The sequence below is a fragment of the Monomorium pharaonis genome, chromosome 7 (genome assembly GCF_013373865.1).
Source record: "Monomorium pharaonis isolate MP-MQ-018 chromosome 7, ASM1337386v2, whole genome shotgun sequence".
NCBI classification, from domain to species: Eukaryota; Metazoa; Arthropoda; class Insecta; order Hymenoptera; family Formicidae; genus Monomorium; species Monomorium pharaonis.
This window is the reverse complement of record NC_050473.1, coordinates 6078646-6093627: the sequence shown is the minus strand read 5'-3', so window position 1 is coordinate 6093627 and position 14982 is coordinate 6078646. Positions and strand designations below refer to the sequence as shown.

Here is a 14982-nt window from a genome sequence, read left to right as displayed (position 1 = left end):
CGTGTTATTTCACGGCGCATTGCACAAAGATGGTGAAAACGTGGTCGGTTTATCCGCACGTTTACAACCCGCGGAAACAGCCACCCGGGGCGATTTTTTTACCATCCCAGCAGCGAGAAAATAAAGTTCGGTCGCACAGTAGCTTTTCTTACTGATTGAGAATTCTCGTTCTCTTCACTTCTCCTTACTCTTTTAGAATTGGTATTAAATAACCCACACAGTAAAATATATCTGAGATGTAATCAAATATTTTTTTGTGCTTACAATTTTAAATAAATTTTAAAATATCTTATTGTCAGAATTCTGCAGGACATTATTACTTGACATTACGTATTATTTGTAAAAGGATATTTATGCAACATTTGTATATAACATGGTCAATATGACAGTTAAACTTTTTACTTTATTTTAAATTTGCTTCATATTTATTTTAAGATATATATTTTGTATAAAATAATTTATAAACATATCTTAAGATAAACTTCAGATTATCTTATATATAAGAATTAAAGATAAGATTAAACATAAAAATATCACAATTGAGATAAAATTATCATGACTTTTTAGTATCTTGGAGATATCTCAGAAACATTCTTAAGATATCTCTAGACAGTACAATGCAGATATTCTGACATGTAGATATTTTCAAGATATCTCTGGCATATTTTGCCACATGGGAAATTTATATGATTTCAAATACTAATAAACTGTAAAACAATCAACATTTTATATTAATATATAAGGAGAGAATTTTCTCTTAGAATTTATCCTCAAAAACATAATGGTCATGATGATCGAACTAATATTATAACCAATATACACTATTATATAGAAATTCATTATTTTAATGTCACAATATATGTAGTTAAAAAAGCAACTTCTATTCAACCCATTTCTGAAATTAAATTGCTTATTTTCAAAATAACATAGGAAAAAAATAAAAATTAAATTTGAATCATATTTAACATTTCTTGAGCCAAATTATTTTAGATAAATTAATTGCATATTAAGTAGGAGCAAAGGCTACCTATAGAAATAATAAATAGTTATTTAAATTAGGTAGAACATTTTCGACACTACAAATTTAACAGTGCGTATTATTCCACCACCATCACAAGTATGAAGATAAATTCTAAAAACAAAATTCTCTCCGTACATTATAATATCAATATTACCATGTAGAATATTATATATATATATACAACGTTATAATAATCAATAGACGTATAAATATTTTGAAATCATTCCAGATGATCTTTTGCCTAAAGAAAAATTAAGTGACTGTTCCCGCGCTAATGCGCGGCAAGAGAATACGAACGAGGGACATCCTCTGATTCTAACCCTTTGCGGTTCTACATCGCGACGCGCTCTACGCAAAAACGCTGTAATACAAAACATATCTCACACTCCTTCGAAATTTATCCGAGATAGCCCGAAATCGACTTGTCTCTTTCCCCCGTTAAATAAAATCTTTCCGTCGATGCGATCGCAAAGGGTTAAACGTCAGAGTGCACGAAGGCGAGGCGAGGACTCCCGCGACTTATCATCGTCGCGATCTTCCCGCCCTTCTTTTACCTCGTCCCCGAGTGTGTCGCCGGAATCGCTCGGACACGACGAATCCGAGATTCTGCGATCGAGAGATCATACACGAAGCGACGGTTGTCTCTCGATCGCGATGATGAATAAATACAAAGAGTGTGTGAATGTCCAAGCGAGCGGGAACAACACGCAGCGCTCAAGTCGCCGATACTCGCCGCTGTAATATCGTTACATAATCGGCTGATTTGTTTTTTTTTCCCTTTTTTTTCATAAATATTCCCACCGCTGCTTAATGTACGTTATAATGAGCATGAAATTTGTTTTGTGCATGAAATCTTTCCGTTTGTTCTCTTAATCTATCGTTTTTCCCTCCTGCGAAATTCAGATTATCGTAACGACCGTTGCGAGTATCGGAGGGAGTTAATCTTAAGAAATAAATATATCTTAACATTCTCCGTGTCAATGTTAAAAAAGAAAGTGTAGAGAGAGATAGAGAGAGGGAGAACGAGGCCAAACGGACAGTCGTAGAAGTCAAGTAAGCGCGCGAAGCTGGCGCGGGCACTTTCGGCGTCCTCCTCCTTCTCGACTCTCGACAATTATGTGCGTAAGTCGTAAAAGTGTAAAAAGATCGATCGCTAAGAGGGTCGTAGGTATCGGTTAATTAGCTTCAGCGCGCCTAATTAGTTTGATTGAGGCTCCGAACTGTCGCGTCGAAAGAGAAAAAGATCGCACAGGAAAAAATGGGCTTTTCGTCCGTCTAAAAATATCGCCCGGTGAAGAAGCGTTCTCGGTGAGACGCACATTTCCCTCCAGCGGCGTGTCGAGGCGATACGAGTCGCGGATACACCGACATAGGTGTGGTCCGCCACTCGCGCCGGACACACCCGTTAGATTTCGCGCCACGACGGCGGCGTTACGCAACAACGTCCGCGACGAAGAAGAAGAAGAAAGAAGAAAAATTCGCGCGCGGATTTCGTCGCGGCCGACAGAAGCTTCCTGAGGAGTCCCGACGAGCTGAAAAATTCCTCGCTCCAAATAATCGAGACAATTTCTTGTTGTATCTAAAAATAGAACACACCGTACAAAGCGTAAGAAATCACTCGTCCTCCTCAAATGTAATCTTCTTATCACGATAGTCGTCTTTGTGAAAGAAACTTTTCGGCCGCCGCTCTGACCACGCCGACGAGAGACGTGGAAATTCTCGGACCGAGGTTCTCGGAGCCGAGGACATTATTCGCAAGGGATTGCGCAACCGCGCGATAATCGCAATTTTTTCCCCGTCCGCTCGTAAATCATATTTTTCTTCGCGATCACGCGCGCGCGCGATCCATCTCGTATTAGATAATGCGCAAAATGGAGGTAAGATTGCTTTGTTATTGCTCGCTTCCCCTTCCCCCCTCCCTTCCCAGCAAGATGTCCCTGACTCTCATCTTTTCATTCGATTATATCCGAATTCTCTCGGAGAGGATGCAACAAGAATGGATTACACTGGGGGGAAAAGAGTTGTAACTTGAATGCATTTGTTTCTATTCGATCAAATTTCCTCACGCAGTTCAAGTATTTATATATTTAACTTCAATTTTCGCTCAAGTACACAATAAAAAATATATTATATTTGTGTTAAAATCGGTTCTTGTTAAGCATTTTTGTGTTGAATTAATATACGACATATGTTAGTGCTAACAAAATAGCATAACTTACGAATGAATGGACAATAATATAAAAATATTGTAGCTTAGAACATAAATTCTAATGACGAATGAATAAAATGTACGTGATATTAATACTAAATTTTTTATTGTGCATTTATAGTTAAAACATTTGAACTGCGAAGAAATTTAATCAAATTAACAATTTTTTTTCCTCAGTGCAGTATGGCAATCTTTTACTCAAAAACTCGTCTAATCAACATCGCCTACACATCTAAAGCACCGATAACTTTACGAATAATCGAACGGAAAGATCGAGCTGGGCGTGTGCCCATACGGGACAATTCCCGGGTCTTCGTGAAGAAATGGGAGGAAACATACCAATATCGTCGCGATAACGATAACTTGCGTGCGGTAAGCGTCCTCGGGTTAAGCCCACGCGTGAATACTTCGTATCAAAATGTGTATCGTACACGGAGAAAATTTTATAATAAAAATTACTATGTACGATAGTACTTACGGACCATAAGAAAAAATTTCAGAGAATTATACCATAAATAGTGTAAATACTATGGTGATTTGATGAAAAAAATATAGTAAAAATTTTTATAATTTCTTCCTTTGGTTCGCGCTTATTATTTCACATAATAATTTTTACCATAAAGCTTTCTCCGTGTACGGATAGTGAATGTATTGTGTCGTAAGAGAAACGAGGGGTGTGTTCCAACAACATGCATCTGCCGTTTCAATGTATGGCGTGAATTTAATATATAGGGTAACTTCGATATATACCGCACCTTCATATACCGAAAATTCAATTCATCATTTACGATGTTTAAGATAAATAAAATAAAATCTTTATACTGTCTTTACTACAAAAAATTTTCAATAAGACACTTTCTTAAAAAGAATTTTTTAAATTTTCGTTGCAAATTTTTTTGCCGTATATTATGTGGCCGCCCATGAGTGACAATCAGAACGAAATACAAGTACTAAGATTGACAAATTGATTCGGCTAATGATTTTGTTAATATTAAAATTAAAAATCACAACACTGATATAACATAAAAGCATATTACGGAGTAGTTGCGTGTAAACCTTCGTTCGTTTTATTTTTTCTGATTACAACAGTGAATACCGGAGTTATCGCGGATGACTGATGACGTCGCGACGCCTGCCGACGCCGTGCCGCTTGCGACACGTGGTTTAACGCGATCGCGATGACCACCGTGCTATTGTGCGTACGTGCGTCCCGTATCTCCGTGTATGTGTCTGTGTGTGTGCGTGTGTGTGTGTTCATGCGTGAGTGTTGCATATGTACATGTGTATAGATGTGTGTGTATATGTGTGTGTGTATGTGCGCGGTATGCGGCACACGCATAATACGCGTCGCGCGCAAGTTACAAGGACATACTGTGGACAAGACTAGATGCACATATGACGAAATGGAGTTCTACGCGCCGCGAGGCGCGCGCAGAAGAACCAAGTGGAGAACCGTGGCTCGCTGACCGTCTCCGGCTTAAGAGCTAAGGGAAAAATTTCGGGATTCTTTTCCCTGTGGAGTATCGCGCGAACAGACGCGGTATATCGATCTCCGAGTGCGCGAACAACTTCTTTTTCCCTTTTTTTTTTCTTTTTAAGTACGGCGTCCGCCGTTTTTTTTTTAACTCACAGAAAATTCATCCCGTGCGTTTTGCGGTATTCAGCGATTGGGAACTTTAACGCGGTGAATCATCTTCCGTGAGAGGCGTGATTCGCGGTTGGACGAGAGGCAGACTAGTTGGCGTCAATTTCTCGAAAATCCTGCGCAACGACGACAAGCGCGATCCGATCGATCACGTAATAATCACGCGTGAACTACCTCGGCTCCCCGTAATCGTCGGTAATCAGGCGTAATCCCCGAATTAATCGGCACGCGTCGGGCGATTATGCAGGGAGATCCCTCTCGCTAGAAAGCGCGTACATCGCGTCCGTTCTTCTCCCCGGCCCCTTCTGCAGTGGATGACGACTATTCGACAGGTTCAACACGCAAGACTGCTCCCGAACATTATACTCTACTATTTATACAGCCTTAATAGCGCTACAATTCTTCTTCAAAAGCGGTGGTTGAAAAGAGGCTACTTTGGTAGACTGAAAAAAAAAGTTTGATAATAATAATCAGACGCATACAGGAATCAGGATGTTGGTTATTAAATTTTGAAATAGTTTCAGTGAAATGTCCAATATTAACATAACCAAATGTTTAGTAACCGATCGATTACTATCTTATTATATTTATTATTAAAGCCTGTCTCTCTCTTGTAAAAAAAAGCCGTGTAAGCGATTTTATTGTTGACAGTTTTTCGCAATGCTGATTGGTTCTCTTGCTGCACTTATTTCGTGTTGCGAGAGTAACTATCATTGCAATTGAATTTTGACAGCTGTCAAATTTGTATAGATGGTTATCTATACAATTGTCATTGCAATTTATTTTTAAAAAGTAAAAAATAAAAAGTTAATTAACGCGCGCGCGAAGCGCGCGTCTGTATTGTCTAGTGTTGTCTAAATATCTGGTTATATTGATGAACATTTAATTGAAATTATTTCACCCCGAAAGCTTAATTATCATTACCAAACTTTTTCTTCAGTACACTGTCAGATCAACGCGTTGCAGGCGAAACGACGTCGAGGCACGTCGGAGATAAATATCGATGATCTTAGAAGAGAAATATCGAACAATGTTAATCGCATGGGGCGAGGCATACGATTGTAACGCGTCTTTTGCCAATAGATATTCTTTGTTAATGTAATATAAATATTACATCTCTTTATTCAAATGATCTTTCAACCAAAGTACGTATATGGAAGATACCAAAAACAATTTGTACATATTTTTACAATTTTAACAATTAAAAAAATTTACATATATACTTGGCGCAAAAGGGTTACGCCTCTCTTTGTATTTACATATATGTATAAATTTTCATCTCATCAATCACAATTAGAAAAATACTTTAATTTATCGTTCAAAGATTCGATTCTCTTCGCGATACAGACAAGTATATTGCAAAAATTTAAAAATAGATATAGATTTTTAATTTAAAAAAAAGTTACGCGAGACTACGTACGCTACTTAAAAAAAAAATGAAGCTCGTTTCGACGCTTCAATCAAGTCGTCGATCGATTCTATCATTCGGTACGTTAAAACACGCGTCATTACAACGGACTGCCCTAATGCACGTTTCTGCGCGGCTACAGTACAGCACCGTAATGTATTAATCCTTAGAATTAATTAATTTGTCATCAATATCTCGTATGCACCAAAGTGTGTAGAAGTTTCCAAAACTAGCGGAATGCTCGAGTCTCTCTCTCTCGCGAAAAGTGCATTCGGTAAAAGGCAAATGTGATCTCCCGGGTTTGATTGCGCTTATCACAATTGTTAGTCGGTCGGTGCGGTTCGTGCCGGGAAGATGAGAATCTCCCGTTTTGATTGATCCGCAAGACTATAGACGGTAAACAATCGTCGGTCCTCGAACGTAACCGATCATCACCACTTTGGTAAGAGGGGCGTTTAATTCCGTTCGAGAATCGCGGAGCGCAATAAAAAAATCGACCACCTCCAAGGGTGCATCTGTGTCAAGAGAACAATTTTTTCGACACTTGACTTAACGTTACTTGCGCATAGCGAATGAATATCACGTATCATCGAAGAAATACGCACAAGCGCGAAACCGAGCACGCGAGTCCGCGCGGGTAAAGAAGAAAATCAGCGCTATCGTTTTCACCGCCGAGAAAGAAAGAAGGAGCCCTTTGCTTTCTACGATCTACAACGTGGCAAGATCGTCAAACGTGGAAAAGATTCGCGAAAGGATCGATCGAGAGATCTTTCCCGTCCGTTCCGTCGGACACGGACTTCGAGGATTGGGAAAACCGTCGTCGTGACGAACGACGGTCAATCACTTATAACAAACGGATAGCGAGAGGAAGGAACGGTGGAGGAATGAGAAGAGCCTTCCAATAGCTTCGAATCTCCCGCCGACTCTCTCGCGTTCTCCAAAATGGCCGCCGCGATATTCCCCCACCTCTTCCTCGTGCTACTTCGCGCGATCTCCCTCTTTCTCTCTTTCACGCATGCATATACACACACACACACACATATATATATATATATATATACTCTTTCTCCTTGTCACACGCATTCTTTTTCTTTCTCTCTCTCTCTTTCTCGCTCTCTCTCATACATACGACACACGCATTTGCCCGTCGCCCGAGCGTGTAAAGTCTCTCGCATGCGCGCAACACGCACGCGCGCACGCCCGCCACTCTCCCAAAAGCATCCTTTACGTTTCACGCTGTACGAAGGCACTCCTTCCTCCTCCTCTACCGTCACCTTCTCCTCCTCTTCCTCCTCCTCCTGCTGCTGCTGCTGCTGCTGCTGCTGCTGCTCCGCCTGCTGCTTACTGTTCTTGCCGTCGCGGTGTGGTTCCTTCCTCCGATCGGTCACAGAAAAATCGAGAAAGACAACGATGAATCTCCTCTCTCTCTCTTTCTCCCTTTCGCGAGAAGCCTTCCTCGGGATGGCGTGACATTATCATCCTTCTCCAAGATACACTCCCTCCCTTCTATCCCGAACTCGTTGACGATTTTGAAGAAGATGGAGAAGAACTTTGCTTCCTATTTTCCTCTCTTTCTCTTTCGCCGCCGTCGGTTGTAGAAAAACAAGGAATTCCTCCTCCGGAGTTTGTTGAGGTCCGAGATAACAAGGAACGTTCCCGAACGACGATGGATCCGTGTTTACTCGGCCAAAAGAGGTTTCGGCCTCTCGATTCTCTCGCGACAAAACAATTGTCTTCGCGAAGGAAAGCAAGAAGAAGAAGAAGACGATGAGGCACGATGATGGCAACAGCGAATCACCCACGAGGGGTGGGAAAAAGGGCCGAGAAAGGGCGGCAGGTCCGTCACCACCCTCGGGAGGGAGGCGGACTTCAGGGGGCGACTTCAAAACTGGTTGCTGACGGTCATGATCTGACAACCGGCGTGCACGTGGTCCATGACCTGCTCCTTGAGCCGGCACACGTGCTCCTTGAGCTTGTGCACGATGCCGCTCAGCTCGGTGTTCTCGCCCTTGAGCATCTTGACTTTCTCCTCGAGCCTGGAGATCCGCTCGAGCTTGCGCCGCCGGCACTTGGACGCGGCCACGCGGTTCCTCTGCCGCTTCCTCTCCAGCTTGATCTTCTCCTGGTTCTCCATGTCGATCGGCGACATCGGCGGCGTGCTCGACACGCTCGGCACCGTTTGCGGCTCGTCCTTGATGTGTATCAGGTTCGTCCCGGGGTTGCTGCTCATCGTAGACTCTGTGCTCTGCACGCTACCGGGCGGCTCCAGGGTCGTGTACGTGGCGCCGTGCATGCTGCCGGGCTCCTGCGAGCTATCGGAGTGATGGAGCTCATTGAGCGCGTCGACGAAGCCGCGCGCGTACAGCTCCTGGGCCTCGGTGACCGCCTTCGGGAACAGTATCTGGGTGGTCGGGGTGGACAGGCTGGTTACCAGGCCGTCCGGTTGCGTCATGATCAGCTTCTCGAGCTCCGGCGAGTTAAGCTTGAGCATGTTGAGCTCCGGTGAGCTGAGGATCGGCGTGACGTTGTTCAGGGCCGGCGGCAGGGGACCGAGCCGCGGCCTCTTCGCCTGTGGGCCCTGCCTCTGGCAGCCGTTCAAGTCGAGCGTCAGGTTCCGTTTGAGCTGGACCACGGTGTTGTCGCGGCCGTTCATCGTGTTGTAGACGCTCGCGTCCTCGTAGAACGTCTGCTCCATCGTCAGGCTGCGCACCATCGATGCCGCCGGACCGATTGACCTCGCCTCGATTATGGGAATAGGGCCGAGGTTTTCACCCTCGGCTCCTCCTTCTGGGCACTCTCTCGCCACCAAACGGCTCGAAAGTGACGTTCGTTCCCCTCTCGGACGGTGCGAGCACTCGAGAAGAGAACGACGGGCTCTCTTCTTCGGTTCTCCTTGCCCCCCGGAATTTCAACACGTCAACGATGTGTGCTGCTCCGCGACGTTCTTCGTTTTCTTTCTCTTTCTTTCTCCCCCCCTCTCTCTCTCCTTCGCCCGCCTACGTCAACGCGCAAACACTTTGCTTCGCGCCGCGGCGATTACATAACAGCCGCGCACCGCGACTGTACGCAAAAAAAAAAAAGAAAAATTCACCCGCGCGGTCCTTCACGACCGCCCTCTCCCTTTTACTCCACGCCGCACCTCCGTCTCACGTCACTCCGGCGTTATACTGTCGCGGCACCAACCACCGGCGCGGCACCAATAACGAGCAAATGTAAACCGAACCGAAATCGGCGCAGAAGACGGCGACGGAAACGTTTGACGCACGTCCGGCGTTACTACGCCGATGCGAAAGAAGGCACAACCGGTCTCAAGGTAGAGGAGCGGCAACCTGCTCGTGCTCCGCCTGCCTGGCTTCCTTGCCTGCCTGCCTGGCCGTCTGCTTCAACTGACTGTCAACACAACAATGACTCACGACGACGCGACGTGATGCGCGTGTGCCGTCGTCTTTCCGTGCTCCACGGAACGGAACGCAGCGTGACGACGGGTTCGCGGCGACGTGTGCGTTTGCGAACGCGAATCGCCCTGTGCGCCACGGCGGCCCGACAACTTGTGAACACCCAACTAAACGTACTCGCTTATATTCCGTGAGTCACGCCGGTCAAGAATAGCCGCTGTCGTCACCGCGCGCGGCCCCGATTGGCCGACAGTGCCGTCACCGGCCGCGCCCGATTGGCCGGCCGATCGGAGCTACCAAGAAATGACGAGCGCATGCGCTCTGGTTGGCCGTCCGGTGCCGGGGGAGGGGGGAGAGCCGAACATGGCGGGGAGGGGAGGGAAGCGACGAAACGCCGGTGACAGGATTAAGGTGCGCGCCCATCTGACAGATACTTCGGCACGGTCCGGAGTAACTGTCATTAAATGTCGAAAATGTGAAAGATCGCCGTCGGAGCGCAATTTATGGCACGGACGATACCGATAGAACCAATTTCACGAATTAATAAGTTGGTTTTGTAGCGTTAATCGGAGGACTCGTCCGTACAGATGGAAACGACGCTTTATATTTGCTGTTTCGTTCTTACGCGATCATCGGCAGATCTATCGTCTCCCTTTACCGCTTTGGGCAGGCATTTCTGCGCGCTCTTTGCCGAAGTTTCAATAGTTTTCAAAAGTTTATGTTAATAGAATAAGGAATTACAGAGCACACGTATATATCAAGCATCAGGTACTTTCAGAGCTCTTGAAAGTGGTAAAATCTTTGCCTAAAAAACGCTATATAATTACGTAATCGACAGAGTTTCAATATATCGTAATGTCGTCGAATTTAAAATGCTTTCGCCTACGTTTCTTATGAAATAGAGATTAAAATATTTTAACTATATAATATATATCAGTTAAAAGTCGAAATTAAAAGATTGCGAGATTCTTAGACTGTTGTTTGTTTCTAATTTGACTTGTGATGCAGCGCAAATAATATATGTAATAATATATTTTGCTACAATTTTATATAAATATATATAAATAAATAATTGCTAAATGAGTAAATAAATTTTCCAAACAAACTTTTGCACAAATATCTATTACAATTTTATCAGTATATATGTAAAAAATATGATTTAACACAATTATACATTTGTAAATAAATATTATGAAACGCAATTTTACATAAAAATCAAGAGCAAAAAAAAATTAAATAACTTTGAAACCAATAAGAAAATTGTGTGTAAATTTTACACACAGATACTCAAACATTAATAACAGAACAATCTATGAAATTTTTATAATTTCATTGGTAATGCTTTAATGTATGATACATCATTAATTACTAATACCTGAATACTTATTAATTTGACTAAATTTTTTAACATTAAAAAATTTTAACATTAAAATAATCAAAAGCACAAATTATAAGTATGTACATCAGATTCAAATATATAATATATTTTTATAGAATGTAAAGTTAAATTTATTAAGAATAGTCCTTCAAATAAAATATTTTTTAGAGTATGAGTAAAGTATTTTGAATTTACGTACTAAAGTTAAATTGTACAAATAAATTGTGTGTATAATTTAATCAAGTTGAAAAATTTAGCAACTTTCTTCTCGCATAAAAGTTACATTGAACGAAAAATACACTTTCCTAATGATAGGAACCTTAACTTTGGAAACGAGAAAGTTTATTATTCCACTTGTCAATATCGTTTGCATAAAAGCATATCAGTAAACATTAATCTCAATTGTACATATCATACTCTCTCTTTCTCTCTTTCCATAACACCTATAATCGACCGTCTACATCTTATATGCAATTGAATCTACAATGCATCGACTGACTTTCAGGACGACTGAAATGGTTTGTCATTATCGTTATCATCATTCTTGATTAATACAGTCGACTGCACGAGTTTCACATATCGACTTCGTAATAAATCAAACTAGTTTGTTGCAAGTTTTTTCGTGCCTTTGTACATCATTAGGTATTAGGTACTGTTTAGGAATTTGAATACGAAATTGCGTCTGCTAAATTCTCGAAACAATAAGCGCGAATTTCTTAATAGCCCTTAAGGCTTTTTAAGAAGGCACAAGAAATTGTATGATGAAATTAGAAACGAAATTTATTTCATGGAATGAAATAAATAAATACAAAGTTCTCTATTTAAGTATCATTTATTACTTTTATATTTAAATATAAAGAAAATTAAACTGTAATAAAAAATTTATTGAAAAATTTATTAAAAGGAGTTTTTTATATCGGTCAATATGGGTTTGAAAATTTCAAGTTTTGCTGTGACTTTTAAGGAAGCAATCGGCTACTTTAATTTTTCTCTTAGAATTTTTTTTTCTACAAATTGAATCTAAAATACCGTTACAAAAATGTTATTGCGAAATGGTAATGATATAAACATAAAATTTTAATTATTGCCAATATCTAATTATTATTAAAAATTGACCTTATTTGTTTTTTTTTCCTGAAATAAATTCGTAAATTTTATCTTCAATTTGATCATTCAATCTCCTGTCTCCATCTTTAAAAGTTCGACAATTTAATTAATATTCTTCTGATTTCCAGAGATCTTTCTATGAGTAACGTTTCTATTTTTTTTTTATTAGCAATTTATTTTTCTTGCTATCGAATATTCTAATTTATAAAAAATTTCTTACAATAAAACTTCTACTTCTCTTACAATAAAACTTTTAAGAAATAAATTCAAAAATCGCTCGTTCACCGGACACATGTATTTTTGAACAAATTTGCGTTTCACTGCATTCCGGCAGCATGCGCTTTCCCGGGAAAGCTCCTTTGAGCATTTCTCCCGAATCTTTTCCAGGAAAATCACGCGCGCTATTTGCTGGATCATTATCCGAGTCCGGTTGTTTAGGAAAAAACGAATGAAACATAAATGTCATGAAATTTGAACTGCATTCCATGTTTTAACATATATATGTGTGACACTAAATATATCTAATTAAAAAGTTTATTTTGTAACCTTTTCTTGCACTCTATTCTGATGCTCTCGTAATATTTTTATCGCCGGAAACAAAGTTTCCTATCGTATATTAGACTTCTGGGTAGCGATTATGTAACTTTTTCCCCCAAGGCGGAAATGTCAAAAGGGAAAAATTTCTCCGTTAATTTCAAATTTTTACTTTTTATATTTTTACCCTACGACGGAATTTACACGATTGCTAATCTGAATTATAATTGACATGTAATTAAATTAAAAACTTGAACTGTTTGAATTTCCCTTTTGTTACCAGACTGCGCGTGCACAAAAAAAATTAGTATCAAATTAAAACTATTATATTTTACGGTACAATATAAGAAAGGGTATCTTTTATAAATCCAATCATGAGTATCTTGCATTCAACTATTTTTTTATCTATTTCGCTTGTAAATTAAAAAATATGTTTATATTAAAAAAATAATTTTATTCAGTACATTTTAATTATCAATTCATAAAACAAAAATTTTTACCTAATGTGGATAGAAATCGGTTGTACGCGGAATTGGGCCTTAAAAAGTAACATTTATTATTTCATATATGTATAAATATAAATATAAAATTCTTTTGGGAAATTCAAATTTTAGCAAAATATTATATCTTTAATTTCAGTATCATATGATAGCCATCTAAAGAGCACAACATACTTATTCTGACATAAATATAATATTAAAATTCTTCTAGTATTTTAATTCTTAGTTTGAAACTTTTTTTTTCCGATCTAATATTAATATCCAATGATAGTATCATAGTTGAGGAAAGCGAGAAAAAGTGAAGGTGTTTCTCAGGCGACCTTGCATGAAATTCTTAATTATACAATTTTCAACTCGCTCGCGCCTCGTAGAGGACACGCGAGAAAGGATAGTCGCGTGTCTTTTGAAGTACAGATAACTCCGCACGTATAGTTAATAGAACGCCCGTGATCTCGAGGTCTGTGATTTCCCGGCGTTCGATCACGGGGAAATGCGATGCGATATCCGGCAATCCGGTACGAGCGACGAGCACGCGACGATGGTGACCGATGGCATATCGATACATCGGTTCACGTTGCACCATGTATTAAATTCACGTAACGATTAATCACGTGGCGTATATTCTTCCGCGGTGTGTGCATCGCGTCTTACTTTCCCCTTTTTAGCGAACCGATATAAACGTAACGTCGCGAGGCAGCTGCGTCTTCATTCTTTAACCGAGACGTCGACGTTCCAGGGGACTAGCTTGAAAATCGTTCTTTCACAATTTTTTGTGACCAACTTGTGAATAAATGTACGAAAGTGAAATTTTAAGGGACACTTATACAGAGTATATAAAATAGAACAACTAATTTTTATCGCTATTATTTATCAGATATTGATCACGCAGTAAAATGTTTTTCATATAACAAACATGTATGGATCTATTTTGTATACATTTATATCTGTTTTTATATGAACGATTTTTTATTGAAAAGTTGCTTTATATAAGCAGAAGAAATTTCCAATATAAAAGTATTTATTAAAAATATTTAAAAATTAATAATTAGTATATGGGTTCTCAGATTTAAAAATTAATACAAACATCAAGAGTTAATGAACCAAGTCAGATTCTGTTATTATAAAAAATAAAAACTCTATATAAACCTAAATAAATAAAATAAAATTTAAAATCAAATCAAATTTTAAGTCAGATTTTTAACTCTTAAACGTTCAGTTGGAGTATTCAGTGTTTATCAAATTGAAGCATTTCATTATTGTTGCACGTATACTGACGATTAGCATAAATATATGTATATCGCTCATTTGCAAGTATCTTTTTTTATCGGAAAGTTTTCATTGTGAAAATCGAAACGCGTTAATTATTAGCGAACCGCTTTAATTTAATCAAGTCGCATGTAGAGCTGATGCCAACATCTTTAGGTAGAGAAATTTTTACTTTTTTTCTTCTCTTTCTCCCTTTTCTCTTTCCATCTTCTCGTTCTTCTCTTTTTTTCCTTTTTCCCGGATTAGAGCCGCGCGAACGCCGTGTGAGCGAGGCGGTGCCAGCTGCTTTTTTCATCTCGAAATTAAACAAACATAATTAATTTCCGCCCCCGCTCTCCCGCGTGGAAGCGCGCGGAGAAGGTTAAATCCATTACATATACACATAGCACTACTCGAGTACGCGGAGGCCAAGCCTTTTTTATTTGCGCACGAAACCTGCCGGCCGTTTCCGACGATCAATCATTTCGTACGAGCACGGCGAAACAGTCTCACCTCGCGCTTAATTCCGTGTCGGGGACT

The 14982-nt window shown here is 40.2% G+C and overlaps 1 protein-coding gene across 1 annotated transcript; it reads right to left on the bottom strand.

Annotated features, from left to right (window-relative positions):
* Window positions 1-1799: 1799 nt before the first annotated feature.
* Window positions 1800-9853, bottom strand: LOC105830524 (transcription factor AP-1). Its single transcript, XM_012669892.3, has one exon. It carries the CDS (start codon window positions 8994-8996, stop codon window positions 8166-8168), a length of 831 nt encoding a protein of 276 aa, XP_012525346.1. The 5' UTR covers window positions 8997-9853; the 3' UTR covers window positions 1800-8165.
* Window positions 9854-14982: the final 5129 nt, after the last annotated feature.

Bases quoted from the DNA above. Each gene is read 5' to 3' on its own strand.
- LOC105830524 (XM_012669892.3), bottom strand. From the start codon at position 8,996: ATGGTGCGCAGCCTGACGATGGAGCAGACGTTCTACGAGGACGCGAGC.